Source organism: Stegodyphus dumicola, chromosome 4 (genome assembly GCF_044657685.1).
Source record: "Stegodyphus dumicola isolate Sdum_Otavi_A_Nest chromosome 4, ASM4465768v1".
Taxonomy (NCBI): domain Eukaryota; kingdom Metazoa; phylum Arthropoda; class Arachnida; order Araneae; family Eresidae; genus Stegodyphus; species Stegodyphus dumicola.
The window spans coordinates 104,657,891-104,676,869 of record NC_140771.1 but is presented as its reverse complement, the minus strand read 5'-3'; the positions used below and the strand labels follow the sequence as shown (position 1 = coordinate 104,676,869).

Here is an 18,979-nt window from a genome sequence, read left to right as displayed (position 1 = left end):
GGTTATGGTTGCCATAAAATGGCAAGAAAAGGCAAAGTTGCCACAGTTTTCGAGAAATCGCTCATTTGGCGACAGAATTGGCGATATGCCATGGACGAATGGAGAACCTTCTAGAACGAATTCTTACCGGTTTACCCCAGCATGTTCTCGATCACAAGCCAAAAGCTATATAAACCCTGCTCGTACGCATTGAGTCAGTGTCTCCGCAAGGACTAATCTAGTTAGTCCGTGCGGAGTTCGATCGAGTTTACAGCTGAGTATGTCGTCGAGGGCATCGAAAGAGTCTCTTAGTGTATCGTGTTTAGTGCATCGTCGAGAGAGTGCGTTGATCTCCGGGAACAACTGAACAGAAGAGTCGGGAGCTGTACTCTAGTGTATCTTCGAATGCATCGCGAGTTGTAGCATGGAGAGTCTCGAGAGTACGTGGAGTTCCGAGAACGACCGAAGATAGTCGTGAACTGTACTCTGGTGCTTTTCAGTGAAGCTGTCTTCTCTGTGATAGTCTGATAATCTGAAGGCTGTGTCGCTGATTGTTCCAGCGAGTTTTATAGTAGTTCTTCGACGACTGTAAACGTGATTTTGGAGCTTTCTTGAATAATACTGGGAAATAAATTGTGTTTGGATACTTCATCAAGTGCTGTTGTCATTATTCATTCCAAATCCGCACGAACCCCGTTCGAATTGAAGGAAAAAAATAACATAACAACAGGTGTCAGAAAAAAGCGCAACAATATTATTTAAAAATTTATAAATATTGCTGTAAAAAGATTGTAGCAAAAGTTTACGCATATTTAAATGTGTGTCATTAAATACTGTGCACATTGGTGAACCGATAGACAACAACCCGTTAAATATTTCGAAGTTTGTTTCGGCTTTGTTGATGATAATGCGATTATATAATCCATAATCTATTTTTCTTCTGTTTCCTTTGCCGTAGCGTTTTGTACCGATTTTCGTACTAAATTTCATTAACAAAAAATCGTTTGAATAACAAACACATTGTGCTAATTTTTGAATACCAAAATTTATCTAAAATTGTACTAAGTAATCTAACCAAGAGGTACATTAATTTTGCAAATTGCTTTCAGTTTCAGTTTATATTTTGATCATATTTTGAGGAATCAATAATTCTCATTACTAAAAACATGTATCTCTATTTTTTTAGGGTGACCAAGGTCAACCTGGTCCTCCTGGCCTGCAAGGACAAAAGGGTGAACCTGGAGTTGATGGTACACCGGGCAGTCCAGGACCTCGCGGTATGCCTGGTCCTCCAGGACCCCCGGGTTTGGCTAACGGACATGGAAATCCCTTCGATGTAAGTTTTTTAGTTGCTAAATAATTTAACATAAGTAAAAAAATTTTAAGAATTAAAAAGATTTTCTATATTTGTCCTTAAAAAAACCTAACGAGAAATGCTTACAAACTGATACTATTTCAAACAAAATTAATTGACTTCACATATAATTCATAAAGCGCATTTCAGTTAGTTTACTTAACTTGAACTTACTTAAGAAAATGGCGAACATTTCGATTACATTTTATCATCAGCATGATGAATTTGTGTACTTTTGTAAGTTTAAACCATTTATGCAAAACTTAAATCAATGCTTTTGAAGTTATAACCTATTTTTGATTTGTATACTTAATAGCTAGACGGTGCCTACGGTTCTGGGTTATATCCTAGTTCTGGAGATGGCCCTTTTGGTCCATACGTTGGACGCCCAGGTGTGCCTGGAGTGCAGGGCCCACCCGGTTTACCGGGTCCTCCTGGTGTCAGAGGAGAAAGGGGCTATCAGGGAGAGAAAGGAGAAAGAGGAGAGCCCGGTCAAAAAGGGGAAAAAGGAGATCAAGTAAGACTCTTCTTTAAATTGTTTGTAATTATTGTTTTAATTATTTACCTATTTATTTTAAATTTACTTCAACAGACTATGGTAATGTTAGAGACTGTTAATTTTCCCATACTTGTTCAAATGATAATTCATTTCTGAACTATGAAAGAAACACAATCTTGTTTGCGAATAGCATTGCTTACAATTATAAGGTTTGATATAACTTGGCTTCCCTCATATTAAATAAACTTATCGTACTCAGGTGAATTATCATCATTGCAAACTGTTACGTGTATGCACGGAGTTTCAGCGATACAAAACATAAAAAGAATTAAAGATGTATTTGATACTATTTGCAGTTAAAATAAACGTTATTAAAATTGCCTGGTGCTACATGTGGGGCTATAATTAACTCAAATTATTTGAACTTAATTCACGTTACACATATAAGCTTTGAGATTCTGACTCGTTTTCGCCCACTTATCATTAGCTTTTAATAGTAAGCAACTCCACAGAACTATTGATTCATTTTGGTTGGTTGAGCGGATAGGCCTCTAAAAAATCATATATCGGGAAAGACCTTTTGTATTGTTTTAGGCTTTCTGCTATTATTTTAAACTTCATGAATGTGTTTTATTTCTGAAGAAATTAGTTTTTATGTTATGCAATATTTTATTTAAATTATTGTAGGGAATTACTGGATATCCAGGAGAAAAGGGTGACAACGGACTGGATGGCCGTGATGGCGTTGCAGGCTTACCAGGATTTAAAGGCGATAAAGGCGAAAAGGTAATTTACCTTTATTACCATATGCTCCTGTGTATAACGCACGCCTTTAGTACAAAATATAAGATAGAATTTCAAGGATGTGTATTATACGCCGAACATAAAAATTATATATTTAAAATAAGGAAATGATGAACATAAGTTAGATTTCTAAATTTACGTAAATGCTATTTATAAATGCTATTATTAACAATGTTATTTGCTTAAAAAGAAATGGCATACCTTATGAATTTAAAAAATTTTCACTATCGGATAACATGAAAATTTCGTTATATTCATCTTCCGTTGCATCTTCAGGCACATAATCGAATTCTGTTTCATCTTCACCATCGCTGTTACTTTGATCCATAAGCAAATAATCATCTTCAGTTCTATCTAGATTGTTAGATATACTGCATAGTTTGTATTTGTAGGTGTATTTATAACCGGAATATACGATAATTTGAGAACAAGAACCCATAATAAAAATACAGTAAGTAACTAAAGCTGCCGGAACTTGTATTCCGCGTTTTGTTCTAGATAACTAAATGGATTTGCCTCATGAGAATTTCATTGTTTTCCTGAGCATAAAATATGGACCAGTTTTCTTTTGCTTTTCTCGACGAGCATATCCTTCCTAGGACAGATGGTTCTGACTTGCTTTTCCATAATATATTAGTCAACTGACCAGTATATCAACTGGAATGGAATTTGAAATTTTTCTGCAAAATAAGAAGAGTTTGAAATTTTTGCACGTTTAGTTAGTTAAACGTGTTTTCTAAATTATGTTTTTAGAACGTCGCTTCGGAAAACCTTCTTTTTTCTTTTTCTTTTATGCTACGTTATGTAATGTTTAATAAATGTTATGTGTGTTATATAGAGATTCGTTTTACGGATTACCCTTTTAAAGATTCACAAGCGACCAGTCAATAAAAATTGAACTTCCAGAGTCTTAAAAGAATAGTCTGAAAACCTAATGCGCTTAATTCCTTTTCCCTCAATCTCATTTTATACAAGCTGAAATGCTTTTTTTGAATGCTTTTATGAAATGTTTTTCTGAATGCTGAAATGCTTTTATCCGAGCTGAAATGCTTTTAAATTTCATGCCATTAATATATACATTTCATTAAAATGATTCATGCCATAAATGTATACATATTTTATTAAAATATTTCATGTTAGAAGTAACATGTTTTATGAAAAGTTTAAAGGCCTAGACGCATCTGTTGACTAAACCACAGAACAGATGTCTTCAGTCATTGCTGAATGTAGTAAAGAAAGATGCGCTATGAATCTAAGTGACCAAGTAATTTTCTAAGTAGTATCGCAGCAGAATGATATAAAATAGAATTTATTTGTATGTATTTTTATCATAAATGCATTTGTTGCTTATCAGTTAAAAAATTTAAATTACAATATTTAGGAAATTTCTAGTTGGGAATTTCCTAAATAAATTTTCAGGAACTACTGTGTGCTCCAAATTCTAAACTAGTACTATGTAATCACTTAAAACACACAAATTAGTAGTCATAAATCAATCAATGGAACTAAAGTATATTTTTATGAAACTGTAAGCGAATGTTAAGTCAACAGAAAGAAATGAACAATATAATCAAAAAGGGTTTTACCATTTTTGATATTCCATTTGATGAAGTGCTCACAGAGAGGAAGCGAATTGACTCTTTTCCCTGAAAAGCGATGAAGGGTTAATGCTAACAAGCGCTAACAGGCACTGACTAGATCTATGAGGCACGTGGCGCATACACAGCAATCACAGTTCACCCTGTGTCGAAGAAAAATGCAAATGACTTAAACAGGGCCTTTCAGCAGCCACATTTAAGTCGTTGAATATGTCAGGCATTTGAAGAGGATGCTATGAACTAAATCACCGCCAAGCTCTAGTTGCAGGAGCCAACAAAAAATAAATAAATAAATAAAGAGTGACTGCCTGTTTGTTATCAGCGCAACATAACCATATTTGGTTGAGTTCTCAGGAGCGATGAAAAGTGAGTTCAGTGTGATACTCTCAAGAGTACAATCAGTGACAACTGATATAGTATATGATATATAGTGGGTTGTCACTGATGGTACGCTTGGGAGTACATACAGTAACTGCATGTCTCTGTATCTCACATTTCAAAACTACCTCTGCTCACATGCAAGACTATGCTGTGTGTCTGGCGGACAAGTTGCCAAGTGGTACTTTACTAGCTACTCCCATCAGACCGCATTATCACGGGACCTGTTCTTGCACCCATTGCAATAGGTGCAACATTACTACAACAGAAGAAGCCAACATTGCTTAATCACAAGGGTGTATTGTATCTCCTCGACAGTGGAGGGCAAGCGCGACAGGGCATACACACGAGGCAAAGACGATAAGTGATACCATTCAGCGATTTGCTAGAAGACGCTCTTCTCGACACACAAATTGTGTCCACAAATTACCACCCATTCCATTGCTCGGACAGCAACCTTCCTGTGAAATTTTTTGACAACGAGGCAGATCTGGGGCATGCACTTGACTTCTTTCTATCTAAGGTCGCCAAATTGTATCGCCAGAGCTCTGTATAACTATAGGCACGTTGTCTTGAATGCCGGTGGAGATTGCTGCGAGATCTAACGCTGAGTACCATAAGCTCTATTTATGTCTGTTTCTGACGATCACAAACGGAAAGAAATAGGTTAGCTTGTACGAAAATGGGATTATTTTGTCCTAACCGATTTTCAAACACAACTTTTCTTTTAATTATTTTGAAGAAAGCAGTAAAATATGTTTGTAATTTTAATTGTTAAATTATTAATAAGTAATTACGTTTAATTTTGTCTATCATTACTATTAAATATGTTTATTACTGAAACAAATCTGACTAATAATTTCTATGTAATAATTACTATAAAAAAATCACAATAGTGAATATGACGATAAAGATAACAAAATAGCTGTCACAAAAATGACGTGTATTTTAACCGTATTTGCATTATTTATATATCTGTGTATCTGTAAATATTCTTGATTGTTAAATATTATAAAATCTTATCTTATAAAACTTAACCAAAGCTATATTAATGCTGTTGGCCTTCATATTTAGAAAGCCTGAAATTGTATTGGGAATCAAGAATTTAAAATCGATGGATTCGGAAAAAATTCAGAGAGAAACAATTATTGCTAAGTACTATTTACTGATTGATTTTCTCACTATTTCTGTGAACTGAATTAGTTATACTGATATAAAGTATTCTGTGTAATCTATAAAGTGAAATTTCATAAAATAATAACATATAATTTACTAACAATTAAGTCATTCATTCAAAATATCTAGTTTGAAAAAATACCTTCCAATTGATATCATTTTAATATGTAAGGCTGCAGTTGAGCTGATACTTGAAATTTAGTCCTACAACCCTACTAGACAACTAGTGAGTTACCGCTACATCTGAAAATCGTATGTCAGAAACTTGCAAAAGGCACGATTTGTGTTAGAAATAAACCATTACTTGAGGCAATGTAAATTAATCACTAATAGGTACTTCAGTTTAAATGTTGATTAAAAAAACGTAGAATACTAAGACTACGCAGGCAATAAACTCTAAGCTGGTTCAACTAAATTTACTTGCGCTTAAGTTTTTAAAGCAATAAACTGCGACAGAAGCCAAAAGTCGGGATAATATTTTTTAGATACAGCAGGTAAAATCTAACAGAGATATGCAAGTGCCAGAAGCTCTCTGTCTAAAATCCAAAACACTAAGCTTAAGTACACTTAATGCTAATTTGCATTCTGCTGAAGAATACGAAAAGAAGAAGTTAAAGTAAAGATCAAAATCATAATAACTGGTTAAACATAAGAAACTTACAAATAAAATGATAGAAAACTGGCATCTTAATCATGAAGCTTGCAATTTGAAATAGAAATAAAATACTGAAACTTGTCCTAGTCATTTCTTCAATAAAATAAACACTGTAGCTATCATTAGATAATTAGCTCTGAAGCCCATTTGGTATATGTTCTATTCTCTGTCCAAATGGTTTCACTGATACCTATAAGTGATGTGAGTGCCTATTTTGAAAGAATTATGACTTAAGAGTGATGATTGCAGTAGCTTTGAGCATGTGTATTTTCTTCATACATGACACGAATTCTTTTTATCTGGACCAGTATTTGAATTTCATTAGAGCAGAGATTTAACTGAGAATGGGAAAAAGTTTAAGAAAGCTCTTATACCATCACATTCATTTGAAATACAATTTTGATAATGTTATGTAATATGTATTCTTGAACATTCATTCTTTGTAATTTTAAAGGCATTTAGCTTCTAATTTTGATGATGAAATTAATCAATGCAAATTTAAAGAGAAAAATTTGAGTGATGAGAAAAATTTGAGAGAAAAATTTGAGTAAATTTCTTTACTTTTTTTATGATAACTTTTTGTGTATCGGCATTTGTATCAAAGTAATGATATGGATGAAATGCTCTATTGTGTTGCTGTATGTAATATTAAGATATCAGTCGACATTTTTGTATACTTTAATTTCCATAATACTTGAAATATAATAATATGCTTTCTGAATTCTAAACCCTTGCGTTAGAAGGAAAAACTACTCTAAAACATTATACGCTGAAAGGATTTTGATCATTATCGTTTAATCCTTAAACTGTAAGGAACGTTTGTCCCAAATAATTATTTTCTTCGTTTTATAAAATTATTTATACTACCTGCTGCTAAAAAGTCTATTTATTTTTTACCTTAAGTTATGCTTAAATATTTAAATTGTGAAATTGTTCTTAATTATGAATCGGATTCCTGTTGGTTTCTTAATTTTTTCTAGTCTGTTTTTCACTGATACGTGGCTTTAGTAAGGAAATCAAAACGACATTGTAGCTAATTTATTAGAGAATTCTGGTTTTTAAATTTCTGATAAAAATCCTTCGTTCTAAAGCCAACCAGCTAGCCGAGCGGTAACGTTGCTGAACACTGGTAAGTTGGGCCGGAGTTTGAATCCAGGGAAAAGAGTTGGCTGTATGGACGCTTGCTGGTTTTTCCCATGTGTAACGTGTAAATGAGACACTTAGAACGTCCTCTCCCAAGGCAACCCTCCCTATAGGCAGATAGCCCTCGAGTGCTTTGTCCTAATCAAATAAACGAAGCTTTTATTCTAAAATTTGTATTTTAACGAAAAATAAAGCTTTTATTTCAATATTAGTTTTTTTTTTTTTTTTTTTTTTTTTTTTTGACATTTTGAATTTTATATCTTAATTTAACCAAGTTTTCCTCCAAAAGAACCCTTTTCTCACAAATATAAATAATGTGAAAAAATTTATTATTTTTCAAATGATAGTTTAAAATTTACTCATTGAAATTATATTAGCTGTAGGCAGTTTGAATACCTAGTAATTATTAAAATTGTATTGGAATCTAAAATTTAGCATAACACAATACCATGTTCGGATAGTCTTCATGAACCTATATAACGCATGCGCATAATGAAATCCGACGCACGTTCATCACTTTCGTGTTTCTCTGCTTTATCTCAGATCTTTATCTTTATGCCTAAAATGGGAGAGAGAACATAGGTTACAGACAACTCTCTTTAAAACACGTTATATTTCAGCTTAAAAACTACCTAAGCAGAGCAATTTAGATAAGGCACTCCGTTATTTTCTCCAAATTTTGAGAAACATGTGTTGTAATAACCTAAATTAATGTTTATCATCCCGTCGATGGCAAGAAGATAAAAAATATAAATAAATTTTAAAAATAGCAGAAGAAATCGTGAGATCCTTTTTATGGCGACTCAGTAGTGTTATTATTCCACTATTAGAGTTTTTTCTTCGTAAAATACTGACCAAGACCTGCGATAAAGATTTAAGTATACGTATTTCTTTTCTTTATTTAATCAGGTACTCTGAAGTAGGTGGCAAGAACCTTTAATTAGACTATTGCTAATGATAGAACAAGCTTGTGTTGCGCCCAATAGAGATATACTGATGATATTTTTTTATTTTTTTGCGTATCGGCATTAGTATCAAAGTAATGATATGGATGAAATGCTCTATTGTGTTGCTGTATGTAATATTGAGATATCAGTCGACATTTTAACATACTTTAATTTCCATAATACTATATGTAGGAGCCGCAAATGCTAAACCACTTGTCCGCCATTTTGGTCCTGTACAGCTAAGACCTAACAGACAAGAGTCTCGAAATATAGTAAGTACAATTTTAGGGAAGAAAGAGAGGAAGCGTGTTAATATTCACAAAAAATAAAAGCTGTGCTATCACAGGTAAAATATCTGCTAAAATTAACTTTTTTAGGTGCGTAATAAGTACATGGGCCTACTTATTTAACATTATCACTATTGATAGGCTGTAAAAATACCCGCAAAAAATCAGTGATACAAATGTTCAAGCATTTAAATAATATAAACGTTTATTTGGCAGTGTTTTTAATTGAGAACAATGAGATGAAAAGCTGTTTAAAATAATTATTTTTTCAGATTTTATGTGATCACTCATTTATTTTAATTATTACTAAAGTAAAAGTGACTTTTAAAATGTTGCAACCAAAAAAGTAATGTATTGTTGTATATTGCAAATAGATATCACGGGGCAGTTTTGATTTCTTTTTAAATTTCTCGGTGGATTAGAAACGACCAAAAATATAGTTAATTGAATTTAAAATTCTAAATAATTACCTGGTAGTTAATTAATAACGTTTTGGAGACTGGTTTAGTGGGCATGCAGTGAATAAATTCATTAGTACATACATATACGAGTATAATGGTTAACTATTGGTTCCCTGATGGGAATTTGTCTCTGCTGTAAAACAGTTACAGTGAAGCATCGTTTATAGTCTCATTTGACCTTTTTTTACGTTTTATGTCGTATCATCTGTGCCTCAATTCATTCTTATTCATGTTAATAATAACATATTTCATTTATACAACATGCAACTTCAGTTGTACATTATTTTTTTATCAACAATTCTTTTCGCAGCTCAAACACTTTCTCAGAATGTCATTTCTTTCATTCAGTATCATCTAGAATTTGTATGTTAGAATATGAAGGGGGGAGTATGAAAGACGTTGAATATCACAGACTGAACAAGAAGTTAAATGAGGACAGTCATTGGAAGGGGGCTTGCTTGGAGGGATAGAATAGACAATAAAGTCTCCAGACCAGACAGGTTCACTGACAGGAGACACTTAATTTTCCTCTTCTGTGGTAAATATATTTTAACAGAGTGTTAGTTGCTTTTTGCATTGTTAGTGCTTTGATTAGGCTAAAAAAAATCAAACGATATATCACATGACATTTGATCTTTTTTTTTAAGAAAAAAATGTAAATCTCTGTAGATGTAAAAATTTACAAAAAATTTTGTCATTTATTCCAGATGAACAGTTGAAATAGACATGTTGATCTCATTTTGTATTAAATATTGAATTCTTTTGATTTTATAATCGAAATATTTTAATTTTTTCCTATACAGAGCAAACACAGATCAAGAGGGAAAATGTAAATTTTTATAATATAAGTAGTGTAATAGTCGGACAGTAATTGTATTAAAACTATGCAGTTGAAATTTGTGAATATTGTTCTTAAACTGAAATTTTGACTATACATCTTTCTCATTTATTTTTCTTTTTTAAGCGGTTACTTGTAATAATTTTTATTAATAATTATATTCGTATATAATTGCTTTATTGTATATTGAATTTTTTAAGCAATATTAGTTATGCTTTTGCAACTAGATGTTAATGGAATGGAAAATACAAAATTTAATGAAAATTTATCTGTAGCTGAATGTACTGTGTAAACAATAAAATAAAAACTGCTTAGGTGGAATTTTAAGCTTAATAAATATTTTTGTCCAAATGGGAATTTTAACGGTTATTGCAACTATTAAGTCATTAAAGATAAAGTCATTAAACCTGAAATATACTAAAAATGCAGTGAGGAAAACATTATTTTATTCTTCTTTTTTAATAACAAATTCAAATTCCAAAAATTTTTTAATAACGTGAAATAATACTGCACCCTTTTCCTGATTATTTCAAGTAACCTAACATTTGAATCCCAATTAATGATGGTTGGCTGTTAAAAGGAAGAAAAATGTATAAATATATTCACTTTTTTATGTTTGACTAATTGATGTATAATGAACAAGTGAGACCATTTTTTTGTGTCTTTTTCCATATACTATTTATTTATAACTTTTATTTCGCAAGTTCTAGAATTAAATTATATATAAAATGTTAGGGGGAAATTGAAATAAATATCTGCAGCACCTATTACATCAAAAACTAATAGTTTGTTTCTTTTTATTATTATTATCATTATCACGATCGCAGTTTTTAATAAAGGGTATATACAATTTTTTTATAAAAGATCGCATTTTCAAAAACGTCTTAGTTCATGGCTTTCATCAGACCCAATATAACTAGGTCAGCAGTGGATGGCTAAATTTAAAAGCAGAGTACATGTCAGACTCTGCGCAAGAAAAAAAAAAAAAAAGAGGGGGACAATTCTATATCTCTCATTCTAATGGACTGATTGACGAAATATAATTTGCGTTTTATATACCTCAAAAGCGCGACATAGGCTGTATGTTGTTGTTTCTTATGGTTTTATTCGGAAATCAATCCATTACCAGACCACTCGCCAAAAACAAAACATTAAATTCAAAATTACATCACGAAAATATTAAAAACCCTTAAAAATGACAGCACTAAAATTCAAGTCTTTACAATACCAAAAAATTAAGACATAAAAATTTCACAGTTAAAATATTAAAAAAATCCTTAGCGATTAGAGGTGTAACAACCGTGTGCTCAGGACATGAGGTCCCTGGCCGCCCAGGTGTCCGCCGATAACATCTCGGACGAAAACGTCGCGGAGAAAACAACGTAAGGCGAAAACGTCGTGCTACAAAACATCGTGGGAGAAAACATCGCAAAGAGAAAACATCGCAGTTCTAAAACATCGCGGTACAAAACATCATGGTCGAAAATAAAGCGGTTCAAATACTTCGCAGTTTAAAAGCATCGCTGTCGAAAATATTGTGGTAAAAAATAAAGTATCTACAAATTTTCGCATGACGATAACATCGCAGACATGCTTTTTTCAGGTTTTAATAATTGTAAATGGATATTCCCAGAATGATTTGTGAGCGCAAGATGTAAAGAAGGATAGTTTTTACTTTCACATTTTTTTTATTAACTAATAAATTTTTGCTGAAAAAGTAAGAAGGAAACTTAAGCAAAGAAAATTAAATGCAACTTATAGATTACACTTTTCGTGAAAAATTACCAGTAAAAACTTTATAAAAAATGATTTATTAATGGCCTTTGTTAGTTAACTATGTCGGTTTAAAATTCTATTAAGTGCTATAAGTTACATTAATTTTCTATTCTCAAGTTTCCTTTTTATTTTCTCAGCAAAAATTTATTAGTTATAAAAAATATGAAAGTAAAAATTATCCGTCTTTCCATCTTGCGTTCGCAAATCATTATGGGAATATCCATTTACAGTTACTAAAACCTGAAAAAAAATCATGTCTGCGATGTTATCGTCATGCGATTATTTGTAGATGCTTTATTTTTTACCGCGATATTTTCGACCACGATGTTTTTAAATTGCGAAGTTTTTGAACCACTTTATTTTCGACGACGATGTTTTGTGCCACGATGTTTTAGAACTGCGATGTTTTCTCTTTGCGATGTTTTTTCCACGATGTTTTGTAGCACGACGTTTTCGCCTTGCGTTGTTTTCTCCGCGACGTTTCCGTCCGCGATGTTTTTGCCGCGATGTTTTCGGCTGTAACCGGCCGTCCAATACAGCTGGTGAACATCATTATTATGTTGTAACTTAGGGGCTTAGGCTATTCATTATATTTATATATAGCGTTACTCTAACATAGGTATTTTGACCCAAAATCGGACTTTTTCTGAAATGAAATCATGGTTTTTCTCCATATATTGATTCTACGACTCAAATTATGTCAAAATATTAAATTTGGTGAGATACTTACCGAGATATTTAAACTTTATATTTTATTTATTTATTTATTTATTAAAAAATAAAAAAAAAATCTCGGCGTATTTTTTTCAGTCTGCAATAATTCACTTGGCGAACTTCTTAATTTATGGTAACATATTTTCCTTTCCCTTTCATTTTGTACGAGCTGAAAAAAGGTGCATCGTTCATTATTTGAAATAATATTAAAAGTGTGTAAACCGCATTTAGCTTTATCATCGCTAATAAAAAATATGATGCCATGTTTCAATACGCGCCAATACATAAACTCAGGTATATCTTGATAAATTTAGACCCATATCCCATATCAAACTGTGTTGCGCCAGCTGCATGAAGGTGAACTATACGCTCGTGTGACTGGTGTGTATTCCTCTGTCTCCATCTTATGTCAAAGTGCAGTTAAATTGGGCCCGTGAATCTCTCACTTGAACAAAGCAGTAGAGCCACGTACTAATTACGGATGTGTCTCAAATATCCAGAATGATTCCTGAAGGAGAGTGAGATGACGAGAGCCAGGGACACGCTATCGGGCACCAAATATCGTTGAAAAAGATGTTACAGAGAAGCAGGCTTACTTGTTTGGGCTGGGATAGCAACGAATTGCCGCACCAACCTCTATGTGATTCCAGGTGGTTCCGTCACAGCCATCCGATATCGCGACGAAATTCTACACCCTTTTGTCCGTCCTTTTATTGCTGTAATAGGTACCGAAGCGGTATTTACGGACGATAACGCCCGCCCATATAGAGCTCGAGAGTCAAACCATTCCACAGCTGCTGCGCCGTGCTAAATCACCAGACCTGAATCCCATAGTATAGGACATATTGGAATGACGGGTAGCAAGTGGCTATGTTCCGCCAGGTATCCTCTACGACCTTCCGTCATGCATTACTACACGAATGGGCGCTACTGCCACAACAAGCGATTAACGAGCGATTGAAAGCTTGCTTTGCCATTTTCAAGCATTCTTTTCAGCTAGGAGTTTATCATACTCGTTATTAGCGTGATGTTTCCTTCCAACCCATTTGGTCTTTCTCAGTGTGATGGTCGTGATACATGTCTTTGTTTGCTATGTAGTCTAGTAATGCCACGCCAACCTCTTGGATCAATTTCACACATATCCATTAAATAGTTTTTGTTTCATTCCGTGCTTTGCCTTCGTTGTTTAATTTTTTGGGCAGGAGCGTAAATCTATAGACGCAGTTCAGCGATTTTTAGAGCATGCTTGGACTTGCGATGTTTGTTTTTATACGCTGTCTCGCAAAACGTTGAGCATGCGTACGTAGGCACCGCCACTAATGCTTAATTCACAAACCGTATAATCGATAGTACATAGTATTTATCAGAAAGACTAGGTGCATACTTATTATACCCACATAAAACGCATTATGGCCTATACGTGTTCGAATTGCATTAAGGATTTTGATACACACTAATGAAATTCACATGAAAATCATGAACTCATTCCGCGTATGATATTATATCATTATTCAAAAGTAAGAGGAGTAAGAATTTAGGTTTTAGAATTTATATGTTTTATAATTTTCATGAAAAGTAATTAGGCAAAAAAGCAACATTAGTCTTATGTAGATTTTGAATAAAATTACTCTATTTCTCAAAAGGTCGATTTTTTAGGACAATCAAACATGGGTTTCTTTTTTTGAGACGCAAAAACCATTTCTCTATCAGTGCCAAAACTATTTTAGCAAAATTTGAAACTGAAAGAGTAGAATAAGCATTTTAAATATAACATTTAGCTGTTTCGAGGTCATTACTCTTGTTCATGCATTAAAATTTAGCACCCTTAGCAAAGTTAAAAAAACTAAGAGATTTTAGTGTCCTATTTCTTTTCATTTACTTTTCACCCCAGAAAATGAGTTCATTTAAGGGACATCTGATATTCAAAATGTGGCCTGAAGGAGATAACTTCGAAATAACGTCTTCTGAATAGCTCATTTTCATATAAGTTCAATTAGATTTATAATATGAAATGACGTCATGAAGACCTGACATCAGAATATTTATTGTTTGCTGAGTAGTGTAAGTTACTTATGATTATACTTCTACGTACTGATCGATATCGGATTTCTCATTTGCCTTAAAATTTAAAGGCAAATGAGGAAATAAAAATAACCAAAAAAAAACTTAGCTTGGTGTAGATTTTAAATAGACTCAAGATATTTTGAGGGCGATCAGATATACGTCCTTCTTCAGGAGCAAAGAAATATTTTTGTTTTTGAAGAAAAAGGAATGCTGTCTAAACGCCCACGAACTCAATAGAATTTTATTCCAAATCTACTCCAAAATGAGATTTACTATTGTAGTTTCGCCTAATTTTAGTTTCTTTATTATTCCTGAGGACATGACAGCTTATTTTTCCTAACATTTTAAAAACTGTATTTTTCTTGTTATAAATGTATTCTTTATTAATTTTATGTCTAATATCCTATCTTACCTTTCGATAGGGGGATGCTGGACCTCCTGGTATCGGAATTCCAGGCCCTCCAGGACCACCAGGTTTATCTGCTGCTTTCCGAAGCTCAGATGATGATGTCGATATTGAATATGGTAGCACTGGTTCTGCTCTCCGCGTTGCTGGTCCAAAGGTAAATTCTTTATTTATCTTTTCTTACTAATGGACATTGTGAAGATATATGTTATAGTAACATTTACGCGTATCTTCCTTTTTAAAATGTTCTTTTTAATAACGTTAATGTGTTTTATAGGGTGATCCTGGTCCACCTGGAAAGCCTGGGCCTACAGGTGATCTTGGACCTAAAGTGAGTATTCTTTTCTTAGTTCATATATAGTAACACAGAATATTTAAATGTGAGCAAAATTATAACCCACTTGCTGCAAATAGTAACGTCGAAAGTACGATGCCCTCATTCTAACAATTTCGGTATGCACTGATTCAGAAGGCGCTGAATTTCTCTGAGGACATAGAAACTGAAATATGAAACTGCATGATATAAGTAAATGTGGGTATAATATTGCAGTTCCTTCAATACTGTACTTATTGCACGAACGGTTTAATTTTTAAAATTATAAGTGCCAGAGCCCTCTGAAGTCTGTCAGAAAAGATGACGAAAATTAAATAATTAAAATGAAATTTAAAACATAAATAAAATTTAAATAACGATTTAGTTCAATAAGTTTTAAATCAAAAATACCGGTGCTAATCTTATTTGGGGCTTTGGCTGGAATTACAGTTTAACTCCAAAACTGAAAACTAGCGCTATGATGGACTTCGACTGTTTAAGCCGTGAGTGTACGTTTATTTACATCAAGCCAACTAAGGTGAATGTGAAAATTCATTATTTATTCATCGCTGCAGAAGTTTTGTTTTATAAAAATGAGATTGTTTTTTGTAAGGAGCATCTTAAATTTGTATTTAAAATTTCACATTGATTTATCTCTGGATCATTAATATTTTCAAGTTGTTCTATAGAATTTTGTATCATAAATTTAGGATTCACTTTTCGCCAAGATTAGTAAACTCATTCTCTAAGGAATCGATTTAGCGAACGCGTGAAACTCGCTTAGGTATGAATTGCATGGGAGAATTCAAAAATAAGGAATAAATCCAACTTTAAAGTTTTATACACATCTGGAGATTTAACGATAAGATTACTCGAAGATTAAACAGTAAATAATAATATTAAATAAAAGTTAAACGAAGACGAATCCATTATTTTATTGCTTTATTTTACAACATAACTCAAACTTTGCGCAACAACGACCAGTAAAGGTAACAAAATAAATCATGAAATTAATCAAAAACTTACCTGTACACGATGTTTACGACACACACATTTTTTTCTCTTCTCCTTTCCTAAGAAGAGATTTCTCAGAGTTTGGAATATTTAAATGTGAGTTTATAAGTTTATAAGTTTCCAAACTATAGCAGCAAAAAAATTCATCTTTTATAATAAAATGAGCTAGGAATTCCTTTATAGAATAGAAAGAAAAATGCTAAAATGAGTGTCTTTCGTTTACTTTAATATTTTTATCAGCCCCTTGATCCATAGTTTGAATCTAGGTTGTGACCTAAAAAGGTGGCTGATAGGTCCTAAACTTGTCTAAGAGGGAAAAGCTCAAGACTTTCGAAGTTTTTTTTAATACTTATTATGCTCTAAATAAAGACTGATCTGAAGGTAAATGGCGCTGATGCGAATTAGAGATGGGTGAAACCGTTCTTTTATGGGATCGGGTCGTTCACTGAATTGAATAGGTTCCTTTGTATAACTCACCTCTCACAAATAATAATATTCATGAAAAAGATCCGGAACTACGAGTGAATGGAGAACAGTAGCGAGGATGAAGCGAAGAACAGAAAGAACCCAAAGAGCAGTGGGATCGGTTCGGTTTCCGACGTTGAAGTGAAGAGCGAAAAGAATCGAACGAGAAGTAGGATCGGAAGAATTGACTTAATCACAAACGATAACTCCCTAAACTAATTTCTTTCAAATGTATTTTTCAGATTCCCTAAAACCTCCTACGCAGAACTAACAATAAAATTCTGGAATAGTAAAGTCATGAAAAGATAACAATTAAATTCACTTTTAACATGGGAGGGTAAATAGTCTTTTCTTCTGTAAGATGGAAATCGAATTTTCTTAGCACGCTTCCAACAAAAGCTTCTCACTTTCTTCGCCTGTCAGTCTTAAATACGCTAAGTAAAGTGCATCAGTTCTTAAGCGAATAGCAGATCTCTATCTCTGACTCGCTTCTAACAAAAGCTGCCCGTAAACTTTAAAGGAGCTACCACTCCGTTTTTTTGGAATCGGAATAAATTCACTCGGTTCTTTGAATTAGTTTTAGTACGTGCAACTCTCTGGTAAACTAATTCTGAATGTTTTCAGATATTGCCGAATGATACTTTCACAGTGCTCTCAGACAGTACGCATTTAGGGGTATGTGCGCCAGACTATGCGACTTTTACAGTATTTGAATGTAGAAAGATATTAAAGGAGCATATTTACTTCGATTATAATTTTAGGAAATGTGTTCTTTTCTGTGTGATATTTCTTTAGAAATGCGTTGTCATTCTATTCTAAGTTCATCTACTTCTCTCTAGTAAATCTCATATTTTTCAGTTGCTCCGTAAACAAATAAATCTACTTTTCAAAAAGAGTGGAAAAGTTCGGTTATATATCCAGTGTGATAATTTTTATCGTGAATTTGAAAATGCTCAAACAAGGTCGTCGAGGAAATCAGCAGCAAGATGTACCTCCTGATGTAAAACGATGATGATAAACTGAAACACAAAGCGACAGCCGTCAAAATTAAGGACACATCACGAGTGGGCCACTTACATCACCCCCCGACAGTCTTAGGTTGCTTTATTAAGATGAATGGCTGAAAAGCCATGGTCCAGCGTAGGATTTAAGAAAAGACGGCGGGGAAGCGATACAATTTGTATAATTGGGAAATTATATAAAATTTTCGATCCCCGGGAAGCCCTACCCCCGGGGATCGACGCAGCAAAGCTACTGGCTAGGATCTGTACCTAGGCAGTTTCGGCCGCGGGGCTATAAAATTTATGAACTTGGTGGTTCTGAAGGCCTCGGGGTCTGGCACGTTGTAGCGCGGCGTGGTACTAGTAGCGGGGGGTAGGGTCCCCGAGTATGCTGGGTAATGCCCCACTGCGACGGGCAGCCCGAGCGACTGGTAGGTAGCAAATTAACGACCAGTGCCGTCTGGGAGATTTTTCCTGGGCGGTGCGCCTCTCTCTCTCTGAGGGGCCAGAGCGGAGGTTGAACCTCCGCGCCTGTCTCTAAGGAGTGGGAGGACCTGTAGTGCAATTAAGTTCGCGGAGCAGAGAATGCCCAAAAATTTGTTTGTAAATGTAAGTGAATTCAATAGTCCTAAAGAAGACTTTAGTAAGAATAATAAAGTTTAGAATGAGAGTTTTTATTTCATGTTTCGGTTGAACGCGATACTAAGGTTCCCGCAAGTGAAAAAATGTTATTTTTTCAAAATTATTTAAATTTTTATTGCATTAAAGGTTTTCTGAATATATGCAAAATAAAAATTTAGCTTTCTATTTTTGTTAAGAAAACTATAAAAAACTCATTTGATAGTAGCATGGAGTTACGAGTAACTTATACTTAATCATAAATGTAGGCATTTCACTTTAATACAATACATTTTTGGTTATTTTGTAGTATTTGCAATGCATAATCTTGTATAATGCTTTTTTTATCCGAAAAGAGCTGTCATTCTCGAAACTCGATTTTGCGTTGACTCGCTTTAAATGCGTTGTTTCACTTTTCATTCGAGTCTGTTGTCATTCGGAAAAAGTTAGATACTTATCTTACAAACTGAACCTTTTATGCCTTAACAA

At 33.5% G+C, this 18,979-nt stretch overlaps 1 protein-coding gene across 3 annotated transcripts in view; it reads left to right on the top strand.

The window, feature by feature from the left end:
- LOC118182799 (uncharacterized) overlaps positions 1-18,979 on the top strand; it is a 623,155-nt gene that overhangs the window by 540,579 nt on the left and 63,597 nt on the right. For all 3 annotated transcript variants that reach the window (XM_085815295.1, XM_085815293.1, XM_085815294.1), the window contains 5 exons: positions 1,166-1,315; positions 1,650-1,850; positions 2,520-2,618; positions 15,096-15,236; positions 15,357-15,410. In XM_085815295.1, the coding sequence (XP_085671421.1) occupies positions 1,166-1,315; positions 1,650-1,850; positions 2,520-2,618; positions 15,096-15,236; positions 15,357-15,410 (645 nt within the window). The remainder of the gene's footprint in view (positions 1-1,165; positions 1,316-1,649; positions 1,851-2,519; positions 2,619-15,095; positions 15,237-15,356; positions 15,411-18,979) is intronic.